General features: G+C 38.3%; 1 protein-coding gene across 1 annotated transcript in view; it reads right to left on the bottom strand.

Moving 5' to 3' along the window:
- Positions 1 to 19,382, bottom strand: part of LOC136344226 (adenylate cyclase type 6) — a 117,215-nt gene extending 97,833 nt beyond the window's left edge. Inside the window, exon 1 of the mRNA XM_066291476.1 lies at positions 19,353 to 19,382. Coding sequence (XP_066147573.1) covers positions 19,353 to 19,367 — 15 coding nt within the window. The 5' untranslated portion in view covers positions 19,368 to 19,382. The remainder of the gene's footprint in view (positions 1 to 19,352) is intronic.

The raw sequence follows: 19,382 nt of genomic DNA, 5'->3' as shown, positions 1-19,382 counted from the left end.
ATGTTTTAAGATCGCGATACGCCAATGACTTAATGTACCAAGTGTCTCTGAACGTAGTGCCATAAATTCATCCACACGTTGTAGGTCTCAAAATGTGACAAAAACTTCATATAAACGCGCAGGGTGCTTCAGAGCAGTATGTCATAAATTTAAGGGGTGATTCTACGAGCGATTTTGAGAAAAAAAGTTTATATGAACATGGATCCGCTTTCGCTTTCTGTCTGAAACACAGGGTGTTAAAATTTGCCATATATATATTTTTTTTTAAGTCCGGACCTGCATTAAAGATTCTTATCAACCTTCCAACCAAATCCCTCACAGAATCACGCCATAAATTTATAATATATTAATCCGAAACATCCTGTGTGTCAAAAGGCGCTTGGTCTTCGATATACAGGGTACGAAAGTGGGTTCCTGAGGACGGTTTTTTACTACCGCTTTCGAAAAATTCCGAGATAAATCGATGCAATTTCGTGCTTCATTGTGCTCTTTGGCGCTTTTTTTGAGCCTCTACGAATGAAATTGCCCCATCTCTCCGGAGGCGAGTACCACGCGTTGAGCAATGGAAGCAGCCCTACGTCAATTTCCCATCATACTGAGCACGAATTATCCTTAGGTCCGCCGCCGAGGTTCGTAGAGAACAGAGCGAGCTCTAGATGTAGGTAAAATAACGGAGGACGAAAAATCCGAAATATACAGGGTGAGTCGGGAGGATCGTGCCAAACTTCAGGAGCGTGTTGTACATGAAAAATAAATGTAAAAAAACTCAAATTTTCTTATCCGATTTTCGTTTGTTTACAAGTTATAGCGTAAATAAAATTAAAACATAAAATTAAAAAAAAATTATAAATTTCATAAGAAATTCCATAAATTTGGACATCATAGTAAATGTTCAAAAATATCGCCATTAACTTCTAAACATTTTCGGCTTCGTCTATGAAGAGCATTCGTTGCGCTCCTGATTGTTCCATGTCTTTCTTTAATGGCAGCTGCGGCATTTCTAACGCGTTGAATTAGCGCATCTCGCGTGTCCACTTTTACTCTGTACACTTCAGTTTTAAACCGACCCCAAAAACAATAGTCTAGTGGTGTTAGGTCTGGAGACCTTGGAGGCCAACTAATAGGGCCACCACGACCAATCCAACGTTTTATTTACGCTATAACTTGTAAACAAACGAAAATCGGATGACAACATTTGAGTATTTTTACATTTATTTTCCATGTACAACACGCTCCTGAAGTTTGGCACGATCCTCCCGACTCACCCTGTATATAGACAAAAATAACGGAATCCTAACCTCCTTATATGAAAGGTTCACTACAAGAGAGGGATACCTTTGAATTTCCATAAATCTGACCAATGCCGGTATACTTATTTCGCATTAAGCTTTCAAAAGGTCCTGTATTAGAGGAAATATATATGCAAATTTGGGCCAACCTTCGGAATGCAAATTTGAACAGTTTCTTGGAGACTGATACCAGTGTCTAATAATAAGCTTAGAGCTGTGCATCGAGACAAGAGTTTGTGCAGAACACCTTGAGGACTTTCTTATGTGCTTATACCTTGCCGAAGTCCTTGCTAAGGCTGGTAATGGCTGTAAATACCAACTAAAATTACCGATAAGAAAGTTAGCCACTTGATTACTTCAGATGTCCCCGCACGTAATTTCATTACCACCGAACTAATTGCTTTTTTATTACTCTGTAATGGTAAATAATATGCTGACGTAATTGCTTTTATTTAGGAGGCACATCATTTTTATTAGTAGGTTGCAACGATGTCTCAAAAAGCCATCGTTAACTGAATCTCTTAATACATTTAAACACACCCGGTATACCGGTATGAAGAGAGCGTCAGGATATAAATGTCTCGATATACAGGGCATTCGTTGTAAACAAACCCTTGTTTTTGTTTGCTTGGTTCGTGTGCAAACCAACAAACATATTTACTACGAATCAAGTCCTCGAACAAATAACAATAAATTATTTCATTGTGCCAAAAATGTCGAATTTTGTACAACAAAACGATGATTTGCGGAGAGCGTTAATTTTTTGCTTTCATTTGAAGAGAAGTGCTGCAGAGTCGCATCGAATGCTCGTCGAGGCATGTGATGGTCATGCTTTACCAGAAGCAACATGCAAAAGATGGCTTCAACGGTTCAGAAATAACAATTTTGATGCGCAAAACGAAGAACGTGCCAGACCACCAAAAAAGTTCGAAGACGCCGAACTGCAATTGATATTGGACGAAGATGACGCTTTAAGTCAAAAGCAAATGGCAGAAATGTTAAATGTTGCACAACGAACGATTTCTGATCGTTCAAAAGCTACGGGAAAGGTCCAGAAGTGTGGAAAATGGGTGCCGCACGAATCGAATGGAAGACAGATGGAGAACCGAAAAACACCCGTGAAATTTTGCTTCAAAGGCGCGAAAGAAAATCAGTTTTGCATCGAATTGTTACTGGAGATGAAAAATTTATTTATTTTCAAAATCCTAAACGGAAAAAATCACGGGTCGATTCGGGACAACCATCAACATCGACTGCGAAACCTGATCGATTCGGCAAAAAGGCAACGCTGTGCGTTTGGTGGGATCAGAACGGTGTGGTGCACCGCGACCATTTGAAATCTGGCGAAACCGTCAAAACTGATAGCTAACGACAACAATTGATTAATTTAAACAGTGCATTGATCGAAAAACGATCAGAACGGGCCAGAAGACACGGGGAGGTAATTTTGCTCCATGACAACGCACCTGCACACGAAGCAACACCGGTTCAGGATACCATCGAAACATTCGGCTAGGAGTTGCTGCCCCATCCGCCGTATTCACCAGACTTGGCTCCTTCGGACTAGCATGTGTTTTCATCGATGGGACACGCATTGGCTGAGCAGCACTTCGATGCCTACGAAGAAGTGTCTAAGTGGTTTGATGCCAAAGAGGCACACTTCTATTGGTGTCCATAAATTGCCAGAAAGGTGGTCAAAATGTGCTGAAAGCAACGGTCAATATTTTGAATAATTTTTTTTCTCGTTGAAATTGGTGTTTTATTTTCACAAAATAGCGGTCATTGCATACCGGTAGACCTGGTAGTTCGTGACTGTAACTTCCCAAAATTCCACGTACACAAATATAAATGTGCAGGGTTTAAACGAAATAAGGGGGCATACTTTTAAGGGCTGAATTTTGGCATAAATATGGGCCCGCAAGCCTTGTGAGGGGGACTACGGCCTTGCGACAGTGGCCCTCAAGTAATGCAGAATGGCGTACGGAACCGGGGAGCGGCTACATTTACTTAACATATTTCTGTGTCCTTTAACTTTTACGACAATTTGACATCGGAATTACTCTTGATAAATTGCAGTACAGAACGAACCGTTTAAGAGATATGTCGCTGTAAAGGGAACATTGCAGGGTGAGAAGCTAAAATTGGGTAGTTAAATTGTCTAGGAAAACAACACTTATTTTTCTTTTATAGATGTTATGAAACGAAAGCAAAGGTAAAAAAAATCAAGTTGAAAATTAATTTAAAAAAAAATTAATAATAAAAGGGAAAAAAAGCAAAACTACGTAAATTAACAGTCATAAAGCGTCCTTTGGGAGTCGTAGCTCTCTTCGGAGACTTTTACCGACCCGTGTTTGTACCAACTTTTTTTCAAAATTTCAAATGTAGAATCGACCCTTAAAACATGTCCCCCCATTTCATTTACACGCTGTATATAAAATGAATGTTTACAAGACTTTGCTCACACACAAAGGCAAAGACATGCACAGATTGCAAAAGCAATAGACCGAGATTCTGTCTCTATCAATAAAAATAGAAACCTTAAGCGTTTCGATTCGAAATGTGCACGAAAACTGATACTTTCAATGAAACTTTAAATATACTTTTAACTATATCAATGTTTGCGTCCGCATTGCAAATTTTTAATTCATAATATGTAACGTGAATGATTAAATAAATAAATATATAAATAAATAAATAAATAAATAAATTTGGGGGGGGGGGATTTTAAACAGATATATTGAATTGATAACCCATATTTCGCTGGGGATTTGCGAAACAATGATATCAACTTAATGAGTTTAGGACCGTTATCGGAAGGTAGAGATGACACTGCACCACCCCGAATTGCAAATCAGCGCCAGCACTCCGACCTATGGCTAGATGCCTCACCATCTTCCAATTCCGACATCTCTCTAAAATTACATAAGATTCTCTGAAATCACCGCCTAGCCCTCGTTGGTAAAGCAATCTCTATTCTGGTAGTGAACTACTTATACAGGGTCCTGCCACAGTGCGCCGGACCTCCTTAACTTCTATGCCGACGAAGTGAAACACGTTTTCCTTCTGCAGAATAATGCGGCACGTACAGACGTATTTTCAAAAGTTATTTTGTCATGCACAGAGTGGCCTCAAAAAGTGCGACGATATGCAAATTCGTTCTTTCGCCAATTTTTTTTTTAATTATAATCACGTAGTAAATAATTACAGCACGTAAGTATAAATTTATGTGTAATCCTGGAGGGAAAAAATCAACTTTGTTGGCATGGAAGTTGACGAAGTCTGCCGCACCATTGCAGGACCCCGTATGTACGTACGTCTTCGCGTCTTAAGCTACTGCTGGGACAACTTTCCAAGTCTCATGCAGCAAACCCTCGTGCATTGTTTCCCATACCGGGAGTCCTGAAGCTTTCTATACTAAAAATGGTTAAAAGTGAGTCAGTATTTGCTTTATCTAGAGGATCTGTTCCTCGTAAATGCTTATTGTTATCGTGAAAGCCGTTCTTTAAAATAACCTCCTAAGACAGCTTCGAGCACTTTACCTCAGTACAGACCCGCAGGAGAGAATGGCCCCGCGCAATGCACCGACATATTTACATAAAATCGGCTTGGTCCATGTTTGCGTGTCCATAATTCGGGATCACCATCATTGCTTTGTTTCCAACATCTTTTTAAAGCCTGGAGGTTTTAGGATGAGGGCCAGAAGGGCTCGCATGACTCGAGGAATCGATACGCTTTTTTCCTTTCGGTTCGGGTGACCATGCTCCGCTTAATCCAGCATTACTGGAACCAGTAACATTCCGGAACGCCCCAAGTCAATCGCATATGCGGTTGATGTATCGATTGAAGGTCGATATCTCTATCCTCGAATTTTCTGAGATTCGATCGGAGCGGAATTATCAAATTTGAGTTACGGTTAAGGAGCCGAGCCTGCACTTCCTCGTTCGTTTATTTCAAAATTCAAAAACACCCTTCAGCTACTTAAATCACTCGCCGTGTTACAGATGGCCAAATGCGATTTGTCATCAATTTAATGAACCCATTGATCGATTCGCCGTAGCCTCCCTATTGGTTAAAATCATTGAAAACGATATCGTCAATATCAAATGGGTCAGCAGTGTGTGCTTTTAGATCGAATTACTTGTTTTCACTTCTGCGGTCCAGTCAATTAATGTGCGCATAATCATATGCAAATTTAGCTCTGTTAATAACAATTACTATAATTTTTAGCCCAAATAATCGTCATTAGTGATGGAAAAAAACGTGCGGCATCGACAGTTGAAGTTGGAGCCAACGCAGGAGGGTCCGTGGCCGTTCTTTTGGCAGAGTGCGCAGATGCGAGGATTTTATAAACAATTATTTTTGGGGAGCCGAAAAATAAACAAGCAGAAAAAAATAATTTCAAAATTCTTCTAAACGCTCACCGACATGGCAACGGGATACTTAAAATGTTTAGTCAAGTGGGCTTTATTGGAAATTCTCAAATTTAACTGCCGAAACGCTTTAAATTAAAAGTAAACATTGTTTTATGTTATCTTTTTAGCTTGCTGTACAAAAGATTTCAAGCTTGAGACGAGTAATTTGGCAGGAGGGAAAGCTGGAAAAAGCAGCAGGATTTCGGGCTGTGCAAAGCATCAATTTAAGCTATTTGAAGAACAAGCTTCGACGGACAATTCCCGCATCTATAAATCGAAAGTTAGAATAATTAATTCGAATTTCATTAGGATTAAAACGACACACTTTGATCCCCTCGGAATTCCGCTTTCGAGGGGAATTTCCACGGCAATTTGCTTAGAATAATTTTTACGTACGTTTTACTTAAAGCTCTGATAACACGGGAGGCAACGATCGAGGTCTCGCTAAGCATCCGATAAGTGTGGCAATCAGTTACCAGGAATATCACCAGGAGATCAGTCAAGTCGGTTCAAGTCTTAAAGGAAATCCCATTATCAAATATCATTATTGCACCTTTATTAGGAGGCGAACGAGATAAAACTGTGGTGTCAGTAGCGCGTTTAAACCGACGGGGCCAAAAATGCCCGTTTTAAATTCGGAATTATTGCCAGAAGTAAAATGAAAATTTCGAGTTTTCATCTAAATGTTTGCGAGGACTTACACGAGAGAAGTGATAAATGCCGCGTTAGAGCAAGTTGTAGAGTACAAAAGAGGTAACTTCTTTAAAGCCCTGTTTGAAACGTTTCTTTACGTGCGGCACGTTTCGTCATCGAAGTGGCTTTTTTCTCGAGCTTCCCGCGGGGGAAAATGTACCGGAGTTAAACTGCATATTTCTTCCCTTCGTTCGGTTTGCGAACACCTTTTCGCTGAATTAGACGAAGTTTACTTTCAAATTTAATTAATGTTAAAATTTTCGACGTCCAGAAACCGCTAAGTAACGCTAGAACCGATCGGCAAAATTGATAGCGACTTAAATCGGCTGAACTTGCAATATCTACGAAATTATCTCGTTTGTCTGTGAATACCGATAAAAAAAATATATTAAAACTCATTGCCTTGGTAAAGATTTCAAATGCACGGAGAACCGGTTGCACCGTACCGGCAAAAACGTACCCAATACAACTAATACATTCTAAAAGTTATGATATATTGCGCTGCGGCATGGGTTCCATATATGATTAGCAAAAACGAAAATTTTTAATTTACAACTGGTTGTAAATGAAATTGACTATAGATACAATATACGTGGATATGCTATTTATTTTTGACCGTGGAAAATTTATAGAACATTCACTGAAATTTTAGTTCAAACGGGAAATTAAAGGAAATGCTATAAATTAATTTTAGATTTGGGAGCCATAAACTTTTCAAACTCACTGATCCACCGCCAGGCTTAAACCTCGCATTCTGACCCAGTCGTGCACTTTTTGCGTTATTCATATCACCCGGTCCCTGCCGGCACGTCGGACTCGACTAATATACAGGGCGTCCCAGGTTTTCGGTACACGTAAGTTCGCTGCAAGCAATGGGGACTGACTCCGAGGCGGAAAGGCTATGTAACCGCAGCAGGACTGGCGACGAACGATTTACAAAAAAACGTGCAGCCTCGTATTATGAAAACGAAACGTCATCGAACCTATATATACATATATATATAACCTATATTTATCTATATCCCAAATATCTGTCGCTATCGAAATGATCATCAAAGAATTTTCGAGCACTTGTTAAATTAATATATATATTTTTTATTTTGTTGTTTTTTATTATTCTTTAGTTTAACTAAGGTTTACTCTATCAATATCTGTAAAACTGTAAATGTTGATTATAATAATGCCTGTTGCTATTTGATTGAAATTTTGTAAATATCTCCATAACTGTGTAATTTCAAAAAACACCAGTTTTGTGATCATTTTTTTCCGACGCTGCACTTTTAAAGAAATTTCTCTAATATGGCAACGCCGCCACCAATTTAAAAAATGTTTAATGCACTTTCCTTCTAAATTCAGGTTTCATCAAATGGCATAAAAAAAATTATGGGTTGCTATTTAAAAAATTATGACTTTATGCTGCCCAGCGAAAACGGAACACTCTGTATAAACAAAAGTATTATTAAATCATGCAGCTTTCCAATATAAATAAGTACTGTACTAAACATTTCATATTGATATTTATACAAAGACACCAGGAACCAAGGCCGGAGTAATGGCGAACCCTGTATATATATATATATATATATATATACAGTGTGTCCGGGTTATGGATTTAACACTTTCGTAAAACCTTTATTTCTTAATCGATTTTGACGTTTTTTTTTTATTAATTAGATATTCAAAATGCGCATTCGTCTAATGGATACGATCCCTCTTTACCCATAATCATAACCAATCGCGCGCATTTTTATCAAATTTCGGAAAATACTATTAGGGCTTTTTTGGGATAAAAACGGAAACAGATTCTTAAATGGAATGACCTAAAACTTACCTATTCCGACTTTCATTTCTCTACTGTACAGAATTTTCGAGAAAATCAAGAAAACATGTTTTTTACGTAAACGAATTTTAAAATTGGCAAAAAAATTTGTTTTAACAATAACTAACTAAATTTTGATATTTTCAATCCACCCCCCCAATTTTCGCATACATTTTTCAATACGTCGACGATTATTTCTCAGTACTTTACTCAGTTGTCGTGGAGTTAAGCTCTGACAAGTCTCTCTAATACGCGCACAAAGCTCTTCTCGGGCCCGGGGTCTTGCGGCATAAACTTTATTTTTTATTGTTCCCGAAACGAAAAAATCCATGGGTGTGATATCCGGAGATCGTGGTGGCCAACGAACAAGAGGACTATTTCGTCCGATTCAGCGGTTGGGAAAATTATCATTTAACCAATTTCTCACATTAACCGCATTATGAATGGGCGCTCCATCAAGTTGAAAATGTAAATTCTAGTGATAACTCAGGTGAAGCTCATCAAGTGCGTCACTACTCATCACTCAACTTGTAAACAAACGAAAATCGGATAACAACATTTGAGTTTTTTTACATTTATTTTTCATGTACAACACGCTCCTGAAGTTTGGCACGATCCTCCCGACTCACTCTGTATATATATATATAAAATCTTTATTTCCAAAAGGAAAAGGGCTATCGACCGTTATTGGTCTTTCTGCCCATGATATAAATCACTAAACTTAGTGTTTCATACTGTCCAAGAGAGAAAAGAAGAAAGAACAGAAATATTTTGAATCAGTTGCACTATTTACATTTGCAGGCTGTAGTGCTCTATCAGGGTTGTATTGGGGAATTGGAGATTTGACTGTCTCGTTTGTCTTGTCAGACACAGTGGGGTTACTATTGCCCAATTGTCAGGATTGTCCTTCCATTTCGTTTGCATGTCCAGAATTCCTTCCGTTATTCTTGTCATGTTGGTGCTTTGGTATAATGGTTGGATGGGTTATGTGGGAGGTTGTCGGGGTGACGTATCTTAGTAATTAGTCTGAGTGCGATTTGTTCTGTCGTCTGGATATGTCTTTTTGTTTTTTCTGTGGTGTTCGCTCTTATCATGTGCCCGTAGTCTGATGGTGGTCTGCAGATGGATTTATATATTTTGGTGGCTGTCTCCGTGCTAATTCCCTTATCTTTGTACGCGAGTAATCTGAAGTGTTTAGTTCTTTTCTTAACTTCCGTCCTGATTTCCTGTGCGTATTTCGTGAATTTCATTTGATAGTCGATTGTTACTCCTAAATATTTTATGTATTTTGTTGGTTTAGTTGTTCGGTTGTCTGCGGCTACTGTTGGTGACGGACCTATATTTTTGTAAACTTTCCGTCCTGTAATCGCTCGAAGAATCGTCCCTTGAAGCTTGGACACGCACCCAAATAATGCCCCGCACGTCGCGAAATTAGAGCTTCTCAAATTCCCCCCCAGGGGTCGCCGCGAATTCGTCAAAACCAGAGTTGGGAGTGAGGAGGAAATTCATATGGAAAAACGAAACGTTTTTGGTGATAACGGGTGTGGTTCGCCAACAGAAATCTTCCGCTGAAAGACTCACTACTAAACTTACCGACTCAACACAGTTTACTTTAACAATGTAAATGTTATGCATGTGTCTCTGGATTATTCAATATTAGGGTACCGTTTTGTGTTAACAATTAGATACCACCTAATCCTTATCTCAGAGCACTTGCTTAATTAAAAAATATATATTTTATTATGTGTTCATAGACTTCCGCGTGATTGTGGTTAAAATTAGCGAAGGTACTGATTACACTATTTGTATTTGCTGTATTTTTCGGATCGCTGCTCCATCCATATCTTAGATACAACAATTCGTTTCGAAAGTCGCTCGACTTCAGTCCGAAAAATTATTTAAAAAAAAAAAAAAAAACTTTAAAAGAAAAACCCTGAAGGTCTCCGCGTGTGCCTATTTCAAATCTGCAAGGCATAAAAGCATTTCATTTTAGATTTATCACATTCGCACGTTGGTTTGGCTCTGATGCTGAACGGACAAGGGCTGCGAAACGTTCCACATATGGGAGAGTGCCTACTTTACAATGAGAGCATCGATGCAAACAATTTGTCATGATTACGCGTCGGAAAATTCATTTAGGGATAATGCATTATCAGAGTGGACCCATTTGCATAACTCGACATATATAAGGGTCCACAGGACAAGAGGAGCCACACGTAATGTTATTTCCTTATTGCATTAAATTTTAAGCATAAGATAACTGATTTCGCCCCCGGATTTGGCCCGGCTGCGGAGTCGGGCCGACTCAAGGGCGAAACCCGACCCGATCCATTCGGGACATCATAAAACTGACAAATGGTGAGGTTGGCTCGGGACCCCGATATCTTGAATTCGGGCCGGGTGAAACCACAGTTAGCTCTATTTTTTTAGTAGTAAAAATGAAAGTTAAAGGCTCTCTTTGAGTCCGCAGTTCGCCGATGGTCTTCAAATAGAGTTTTGTAATGTTTTCGGCGTTGCAAGTTGAAAAGCTCAGTTTCGTATATGAAAATATTAAGTTTTACGGGAATCCCTGAACTGTTATGACTGCGACAGTCACAAAACTAAAATTCCTGCTAGAAACTCACGTTTTAACGGTCAAAATTGTAGTCCGATGAATAGAGCACGGTTGAAAACACTTGATTAGGTTAAGAGTACCAATTACGGATGTTAATTTGTATTGTAGAGATACGTCTGTTCTCATATTTTAATACATATATATATAGGGTGTTGCAAACTAGTAGACCAATTCTTTAAGCACAGATTCCTTCAACGAAAATACTTAGACTTCGTTATGCGGCCTCTCTTTGGCTCTCTATGCTAACTACACAGTGTTGCAGTTGTTAAAAAAAGAGACATAGAGAGAAGAATAACTTCGGAGTTTCTTGACAAATTTCAATAAAATTTTGCAATAATGCACAATTTTACCCAATTTGTGCAAAAATTTTAAACCAGAGTGGGAACGTGGGGGTCTATGGGCGGGCCCCCCCTCCACCCCAACTTTTTTCCCGCTGGCCAATCGTTTAGGTGTTTAATTGTTTAAACTAAATGTTGCTTTATCTTAATTTTTTTGCTTTCTAATTCTCATTTTCCCCTTTGTTTAGAAGATATTCCAGCCTGTTGCCTCTCAATACATGGTACCCATCTACTGTATTCAAAAATTTTTACGTTTAGCCTTAACAACGCTTTTCGGTCCTTACGTTGCCAAAATTGATTTTGAGCTTTTTAGGCCCAATACGTCGGTACGCGTAGCCGTAAACTATCCATTATTTTCCATGCTCACGTCATTATGAGGAAAATCAGGTCGTGAAAAACAGAAAGATCTAGCCAGTAGAGGCGTTCAAATGAAAATAAGTTAAATAAAGAAGTATTTGTTTTACTTGATAACCAATGAAACGTCCTCAAAAGTTGATTCAAATTATGTTTTACTTTCTAGATTTCTGCACTTTGTGGCTTTCTTACAGCATTTTTTTGAATATGTGCAGAACAACTTTCCCTATTTCGAGTCACACTTTAGATCGGTTTCACACTGTGCACGTCTGTGGTGAACAGAGTGACTCTCTATCTCTTATAGTTTCCGAAATCCCCACAGAAATCTCTGGATTTGTTACCGATAGTTGATAAAAAAAAAAACGAAGCTGGTCAGTTTTAGCTTTCAAAACGATATTCTGCGACATAAGAGTATCATTATATCCGACAACTTCCACCTTCAGGCGACAGTTGCTGATCGAAAATTTATAAATTGATAGGAAGTAAGAAGAGATTTTGATATTACCCCACTTCTAAGATGTTTTCCCTCTCGACTGCCAACGATTAACATATCTTTAAGAATAAAATTTTGCTATAGAAGTTTTGAAACCGTAGAAACCTTTGGATGCTATTAAAAAATGAAGGGCATGTACAATATAAAATGGAGGTATCAAGAGGACTGGAACGAGGACCATTGATGAGGATGATATTCGCACACCATGGGATGTGCAGGATATCGTTTTTAAATCTAAGCTTGGCGTGTCTCAATTTTTTGACTATATACGCCCTATAATTGAAATTCTGAATTTGCTTCGTTTGACGGGGACACACTGTACGATGTTCGGAAACGGTTACAATTTATAATAAAGGGATATCCTTAACAATCAGTAATTATTTAGCAGACTTATAATTAATAAGTAGTTGTTTTTCATATTTGCCTATATTAAAAGGTCAAAGTCAAGTACTTTGAAGAGGGCCGAAACAAATGCGTTGGAAATGAATTTCATGAATGATCGCTCATAAGATTTTTTAACTAACATAAATAATCTTCAAAAAAAAAAAAAAAAAAGATTCGTTGTGCTTTACTACGTTCACTTGCTTTCATAGACGACCACATTTCAAGCTCGATATTATTTACTTAAAAACAGGTCGACTAGCGATGATTGCAAGTACCTACGTGCTACAATGGTTTGGTGTGTCAACATCGATTTAGAATATCCGCTTGGTAATTTCCAAGATGCTCCCCACGGTGTTACATTAAGCCCTTGGATGTCGAAAAGTTGGCGAATTCATAATTGCATTCGAAAGACTAAAACAATAATCTTGCCTACTAAAGAGGCTTCCATCAGAAGACGCTAGAGCGAAGAAAAGTAATTTAAAGTTTAAAACACCGTTCCCTCCGCGGTAATTCTATTTAGCCGTCCTTTGTACGAAGTTAAAAAGCAATTACACATTTCCTGCAAAACGATCATTAACATCGAACCTAACAACAGCAACAAAACGGCTATTATTAACCAACCTTAGCTCATTAAAGTTTAGTTGTTCAATTGTCCCTTAATCGCCACCAATCATAATGGTATTTATTTTTACGGGCACTTTTCGAAAAAGTTCAACTTTGCGTCCTGCCGGCGACGGAAGCCGGCAAAGCACTTTTGATGCGCCGCGAAGCGTTTCCAGTTACTGCTTTGATATCGCGACGCCAACTGGGAAGAATCGACGACGAGGAGCGAAACAATCGCGAAACGGTAGGAACCTACAGGTGGCTAAGTAAGTCATTGAATCTGGTGCGCCTACGCAACAGTGTTTTTGTTATATGGTACAGCGTTATTTATTCACTGCGATTAAACAATCTTCCGTTATTTATCGAAATGCTCTGTTCCAGAAGTGGCAAAAAATGGTCGTTATTTCTTCCCGTCTTGTCACGGTCCAGAGGAAGCAAGTCCCAATTGTGCTCGATGTCGACGACTAAAACCGAAACGTTCAGTATCACAGAGTCGATCAGCATATACGGTGTGAGTGGACAAAAACGGGCCAGCGCTAAACCGAAACACTAGACACCGAAGTGTTGTGGCCGAGCTCAGCGTGGCTCCTACCAACGTTGGTGGTTTACGAGACGGCTCGTTCAAATTTCAAATTTTATTCTAAAATTCGTCAACAATCGAGAAATTTCTGATGTTTTAAATCTGAAAAATGGTAGTTTTATGTCTTTTGGTGTGAGAATTGCGAATTTTAAGCTCGTTTTCACGTTGCTCCTAGAGGGCAATAGTTTCACAGCGTTATTAAAGTAATTTAAATCATTATTTATAAATCTTATTTTTCGAAGAGAACCTGTACATTTAGGTATAGGAACGTGTAACGATTTTTGATTAGTCATATGTTTATCTCTTATTTCGAGTAATAAAATATGGGGTGTTCTATTTAAATTAAGCAAGTTATTTCCTTTCAAAAAGAATGCAATTTTCATGTTATCTTTTGGACGCACTGTATGAGATATTTCAATTTTAATAATTCTGGCATAAAATACGTCTCATATCTGAGGTTTGGTATGAATTTCGATTTACTGCAGTTTAAACTTCCTTCAAAGCAAAGTTTTTAAAATTGCATGATTTTTTAAACAAAACTTAATTATTTCGAAATCCTTAAGATTTGGGACAAGTAAACCTTAATGAAACTTACATTTATTTTTCTCAAGAAATCTGAAACGATATTAATATATGGGGTGTCCTATTTAAAAAAACATAACTTGATATTTTTCACTTATTTAGAACACCCTGTATAAAACGAAAACAATTTTAGAATGTGCCCATAATCGAGTTCTATATAACGCAAAAAAAAAGAAATTCAAAATTTTAAATTGTTTAGCCGTAATCTTCCGAGACCGCACTAAATGACCACCCTGTATATATATATATTTCTTTTTTTTTGGAAAGATGAAAAAGTACGGAAAACTAGTCAAAACGACAGTAGATAACTGCAACAATCATAGGGAAAAGTGATAATAACAAATTTCAAGTCAAATGTTAGAGGTGTCCGCCGCCTAAAATACACTTTCCTGAGTGTCTCTGGACGTTAATCAAAATTTCTCCATTATTGTTAAACGTATTCATGGCTTCTCGTATTATCTACCGGAACTCTTAAAGATAATGAAGGTGAAGGAAAAATGAAAAAAACATTCATAACAAGATATATTGCACCTTTTAAACGCAAATAACTTCAAAACGGACGAATGTAGACGACCTAGACCAGAATACATTTCCTGTGTATAATTGAGCGTTTTTTTAATTACTTAAATAACGCTTAAATACATGGATTAGTATTAGACAAAAAAAAAATCAAAAGACTTTTTCTGTTGTAAAATCATAGGAGCGTCCGAAGAAAATTCAAGTATTGAAAAATCCACTGGCGTTCTGGATTTTTTTAGCTAAATCATCGGCAGGCTCGTGCCTGATTGCGCCACTGACGATAGATGGAAACCGACTTCATACTGAAAGTGCAGTTTAGGAAACGTTCTACTCTCCAGTTTCGAGAATAACAATTCCATAATTTTTTTTTAAACATTTATATTTTGAGTATGGCGGTGCTCGCAGTTTTTTTCTGTTCTTTTAAAGCCCATAATTTCCAAAAAAAAACCTGGTACAAGTCTGGCTTCCTTTGGAAAAAGACCGGCCCATCGCCCGTCGAGCAAAATCGACGTTGACCAGTTCGATCTCGAATTTTTAAAACAATTACTAAGGTTCCATAGCCCATACTTTATGCAGTTTAACCGCTGTGGTGAAAGAAAAATGAATTTCGTAATTAAAATGCGTAAACGATATCCGTGCCTGACTTACAGGGCGGAAGTCCTGACAGCTACCCTCGAGCCGCGAAGCGGTCGTGGGGCGGATTGGTTGTAAATTTATGGGCCCCATTAACTTTTAAAACCCATCAGAAAGTCGGGCAATTAAGCTGATACTGTAGCTACCTATAACTGTAATAAAGCGGGGAAAAAATCTATACAAAGAATCACATAACAAAAGAGAGCCGTCTCAACTTCACTCAGTTAGCTCAATTTATTTGCTTGAAGCCCTCAGTGCTACTCAATAAATCCAACAAATGAGCCAAGGGGCTGTTCAATGGTGGTCAGTGCACCATTTTAATATCAAAAATGAGCAGGTAGTCAGATTGAAAAACTAAAGGGCTCCATAAACGGAAGTTCAATGTGTGTGCTGGTGAGTTATTGTCATGAATGAAACGAAAGTCTAAACATCGTGCCACTAGTGATAATTATGGTGTTTAGATGGTGTTAAAGTGATTACGGGTAATAGAACTTTGATGTACAAGTTGTATGATGTGAACTGGTCAAATACAGGGTGATTCAAACCTTGAGGTGCAAAATTAAGAAACGTGCGCGGTTTGATGTTCTGGTTAAAATCAATTTTTTGCCGTCAAGCCGTTGATTTTCTGGTTATTACACTTCGAAGTTTCCGTATGTTATCATTGGTCATCAACAATAAAGTCATAATTGTAATTTTTTATTATTAATAATTAAACAACATAATAATAATAATGATTGTAACAAGTGTTCGAAATATCACTATCGGCGTCCATACAGGCTTGGCGGCATAAAATAAGCGAATCATATGCTGATTGTATACTTTGTCCGTTTTGAATGTATCTGCCTGCATTCGTTATTCCCCACACGAGTTGCTCGTGATTATCAATTTCTACTGCACAAATCCATTGTTTTAAATGTCCCCATACGCAATGATCCAAAGGATTCAAGTCAGGCGATCTCGGGGGCCATAACACTTAACCACGCCCGCCGAGCTATCTCCCATTTAAAAGTTTCGCTGTGCCGAATGAGAACAAAATTGCATATTTAACGGAACAAACAACAAAAAACTTTCTCAGAAATAATTTTCCTTTATCACTTCTGACATTCCTGACTTGTCTCATGGCTTGTTTTATTAAAATTGTAAAAAATCGTAACGTGCAGGCACTTTGAAGTGTAATAACTCGGAAACGAAGGCCTGTCAGCTAAAATTTCATTCTACATGTTTTAACCAGAATATCAAACTGTGCGCATTCCTTAATTTTTCACCTCGAGCCTTGAATCGCCTTGTACGTAGGACGTTCCCTAAACATGCGGCGCCAATTTAAGGGCACATTCCTCGGGTCAATACTTGAAAAGGAAGTCTCTACGAATTTGCATGTGTTCAGGTTAGTTTCCCAAATATACGTTGAAGTTTAGGAGAAAATTCTTTTTTACTGTTATTTTAATAACGCCTAAATATACCACAGTTCGTTCGGGAATTTAATGAGTCTGTCGACGGAGTCGATCTTTCAGAATTTAACACGAGAACAGCGACAAACAGTAGATTTTTCTGGTTTTCACAACTGTCCCGAGTGGAGCAACTAAACATGCGACTTTTCTGTCCCTTAATGTATTTCCGCAGTTCCTACCCTTTCGAATTCAGGTGTCCCAGGAAGCATCCCCCGCCAGAGTGGCGTACGCAAATATTGCTGTAAAACACGTCTCTAATCAGTCTTACTGCACGTCTCGTGTTGCATAATTCTCGTGCACCTCTGGTGTGCGATCAAACTTAACCCGTGTTAATCACATTCATAATCTTCGAGATCAATAGTAGAGTAACGACTTCGCGTACAGCAACGCAAAGCAATTAAGTTGAAAATATTTATTTTTAGCCGTAAATTGTTTAAGTTCGGAGCTGGTGGACTTGACAATTGCTATGTCCGAAGATTGGGACGTTTTTTAAACGATTCATTCCGCACATTGATTGTAACTCGCATTTCAAATCCGAAAAGTAATTTTTTCCATATAATATGTTCAATTATCTGATTTATGTTGCGGGTATTTGCGCTCAATTTCATTTTCTATCTCCCTACAACAACCAACTTCCATTAACGGAATAATCACAAAGCAAATTTGCTGGCAAATTGCAATTTTATAATTTTATTACTTACTTCCTACCTCCTTCTGTATAAACGCGAAAAATTACGAACTCCCACATGTGCCTCATGTTTCTCATAGGAATCTTTCGAAAATTGTCTTTGCCGTCAAAATCATAATCAATAATAGATAGTTTGTCGGCGACAAACTATCTTTTAGTAATAAACTGAAACGAGAATTGATTGCATAGCACGCAATCAATTCTCATTTATTATCGACGTGCACGCAAAGATATAACGATTCGGGTATGGAATCGATCCCTGATGGGAATGGATCAGCGGTTAGAGCAGCGAGATGCATCTACCCTGATTGCTAAAGGCACCTTCTTGGGTGTCGACTGTACATAGAATATTCATTTCAAACCTTACATCGTCTGCATTTTCCTCCGTCTAAAATTTTTCAAAACCATTTGGAAAACCTTATGTATATTTCCACGGACGACGAACAATTACATTATACATATGTACTTAGCCCGAAAGCTATATTTACAAGAACGTTACATCGAAATTATAGTCTTCCGACCGTACTTAATAGAGCCTATTTTTAGTAACATTTCTTAGTAATTTTTGTTCATTTCACCATTGGTGGGCGAACAACATCGATTTAGATGTTTTCATGTAATCATATCACCGCCTTTAGCTCTAACTTATTTACGACGACATTTGAGGTGAAAATTGGAAAATTTTCAATTTAAAAATTAACATCGGGCCGTGATAAGTAGTTGCTTCCACGGAACGTCTGAAAAGTTCAAAAAATACGGTGCACGGGGTTATTCCCCACATTTCCCCCCGACCCTAAAAGTCGTAATTTTTGGAAACGGAGAAAAATAGTGCAGACAAATGTTTGGTTCTTGTGAACTATCAGAATCCGCCATCGGATGAAACGGACGAGCAGCGTGAAGCTGTCAAAAAAATGGCAAGTTTTGCCTTTTAAACAGAACACCCTGTACGTTTATACCTTTTTGGAACCTGCTCGCCTCCCTGATTCCTATTTGACTGACAATTTTTTCTTCTATTTCCAAAAATAAAGATTCAGGGTCGAGGAAAAATATGGGGAACGACTCTGTACCTGCTTAGTGGGTGATTAGGGGGCGGTTTTTAATTCGAGATATTAGGCCGACAATATACTATTCGGCCGAGATCGAACTTCCGGAGAGCAGGATTTGAGGGCTTGGAGAGGCCGCGGGGTCTCACATTTCGGGGCATTTTGTGGCATGTTATGCGATAGCATCAAGTCGAAAATCTCTAACCAGAACAGCTAAGGAATCGATCGGTAAAATTATGAAATAGCGGAAATTCCGTCTTTACAAAATGTAGATGCTCAACGAAATATGCGGAGAACCCAATTTTGCGAGTGAGTATATTTTATAAGTAAACCGAAATATTTGTTCAACAAAAAATATTTTCGTCAATGACTAAGGCGCAATTTATTCGAAAGGAAAACTAAAAACGTGAAATTGGCGTAGGTGCTGTGCCCTATTGACGTAACGCTGGAAAGCCCCGTTCTTTTAGAGGGGCATCATCTCTAAACCCCCCAAAAAATGAACGATCGCGCACGCGCTTTAGGAGACAATACCCACGTACAAGGTGTAAAAAAAAATTAATTTGTGCCATATCTCGGAAACGCCCACTTTACGAAAAAAGTTACTTAATTTTATCGTATTTGCAGAACAATCGTGTACGACCTTTACGTTTACACTTTCCTGATATTATTGATAGCAACGGGACCATCGGCGATTTAGTTTTTTTCGCCTATTTTATTTTTTCCTAAACACGCAATAAGCCATGAGTTTCTTTGAACATGGCTTTAAACTCGGTTTAAAAAGCTGCAAACCTCCCGTTTAACCGACTCCCTATCTCGTTTAGCTTCGAAGATCCCTTGAATGTGCGTGAAAAAGTACTCACCCTGTGTAGGGCCATTACACCTAGACAACT

This window comes from Euwallacea fornicatus, chromosome 16 (genome assembly GCF_040115645.1).
Source record: "Euwallacea fornicatus isolate EFF26 chromosome 16, ASM4011564v1, whole genome shotgun sequence".
Lineage (NCBI taxonomy): Eukaryota > Metazoa > Arthropoda > Insecta > Coleoptera > Curculionidae > Euwallacea > Euwallacea fornicatus.
Note: the sequence above shows the minus strand (reverse complement) of the source record. Positions and strands in the feature narration are given on the sequence as shown.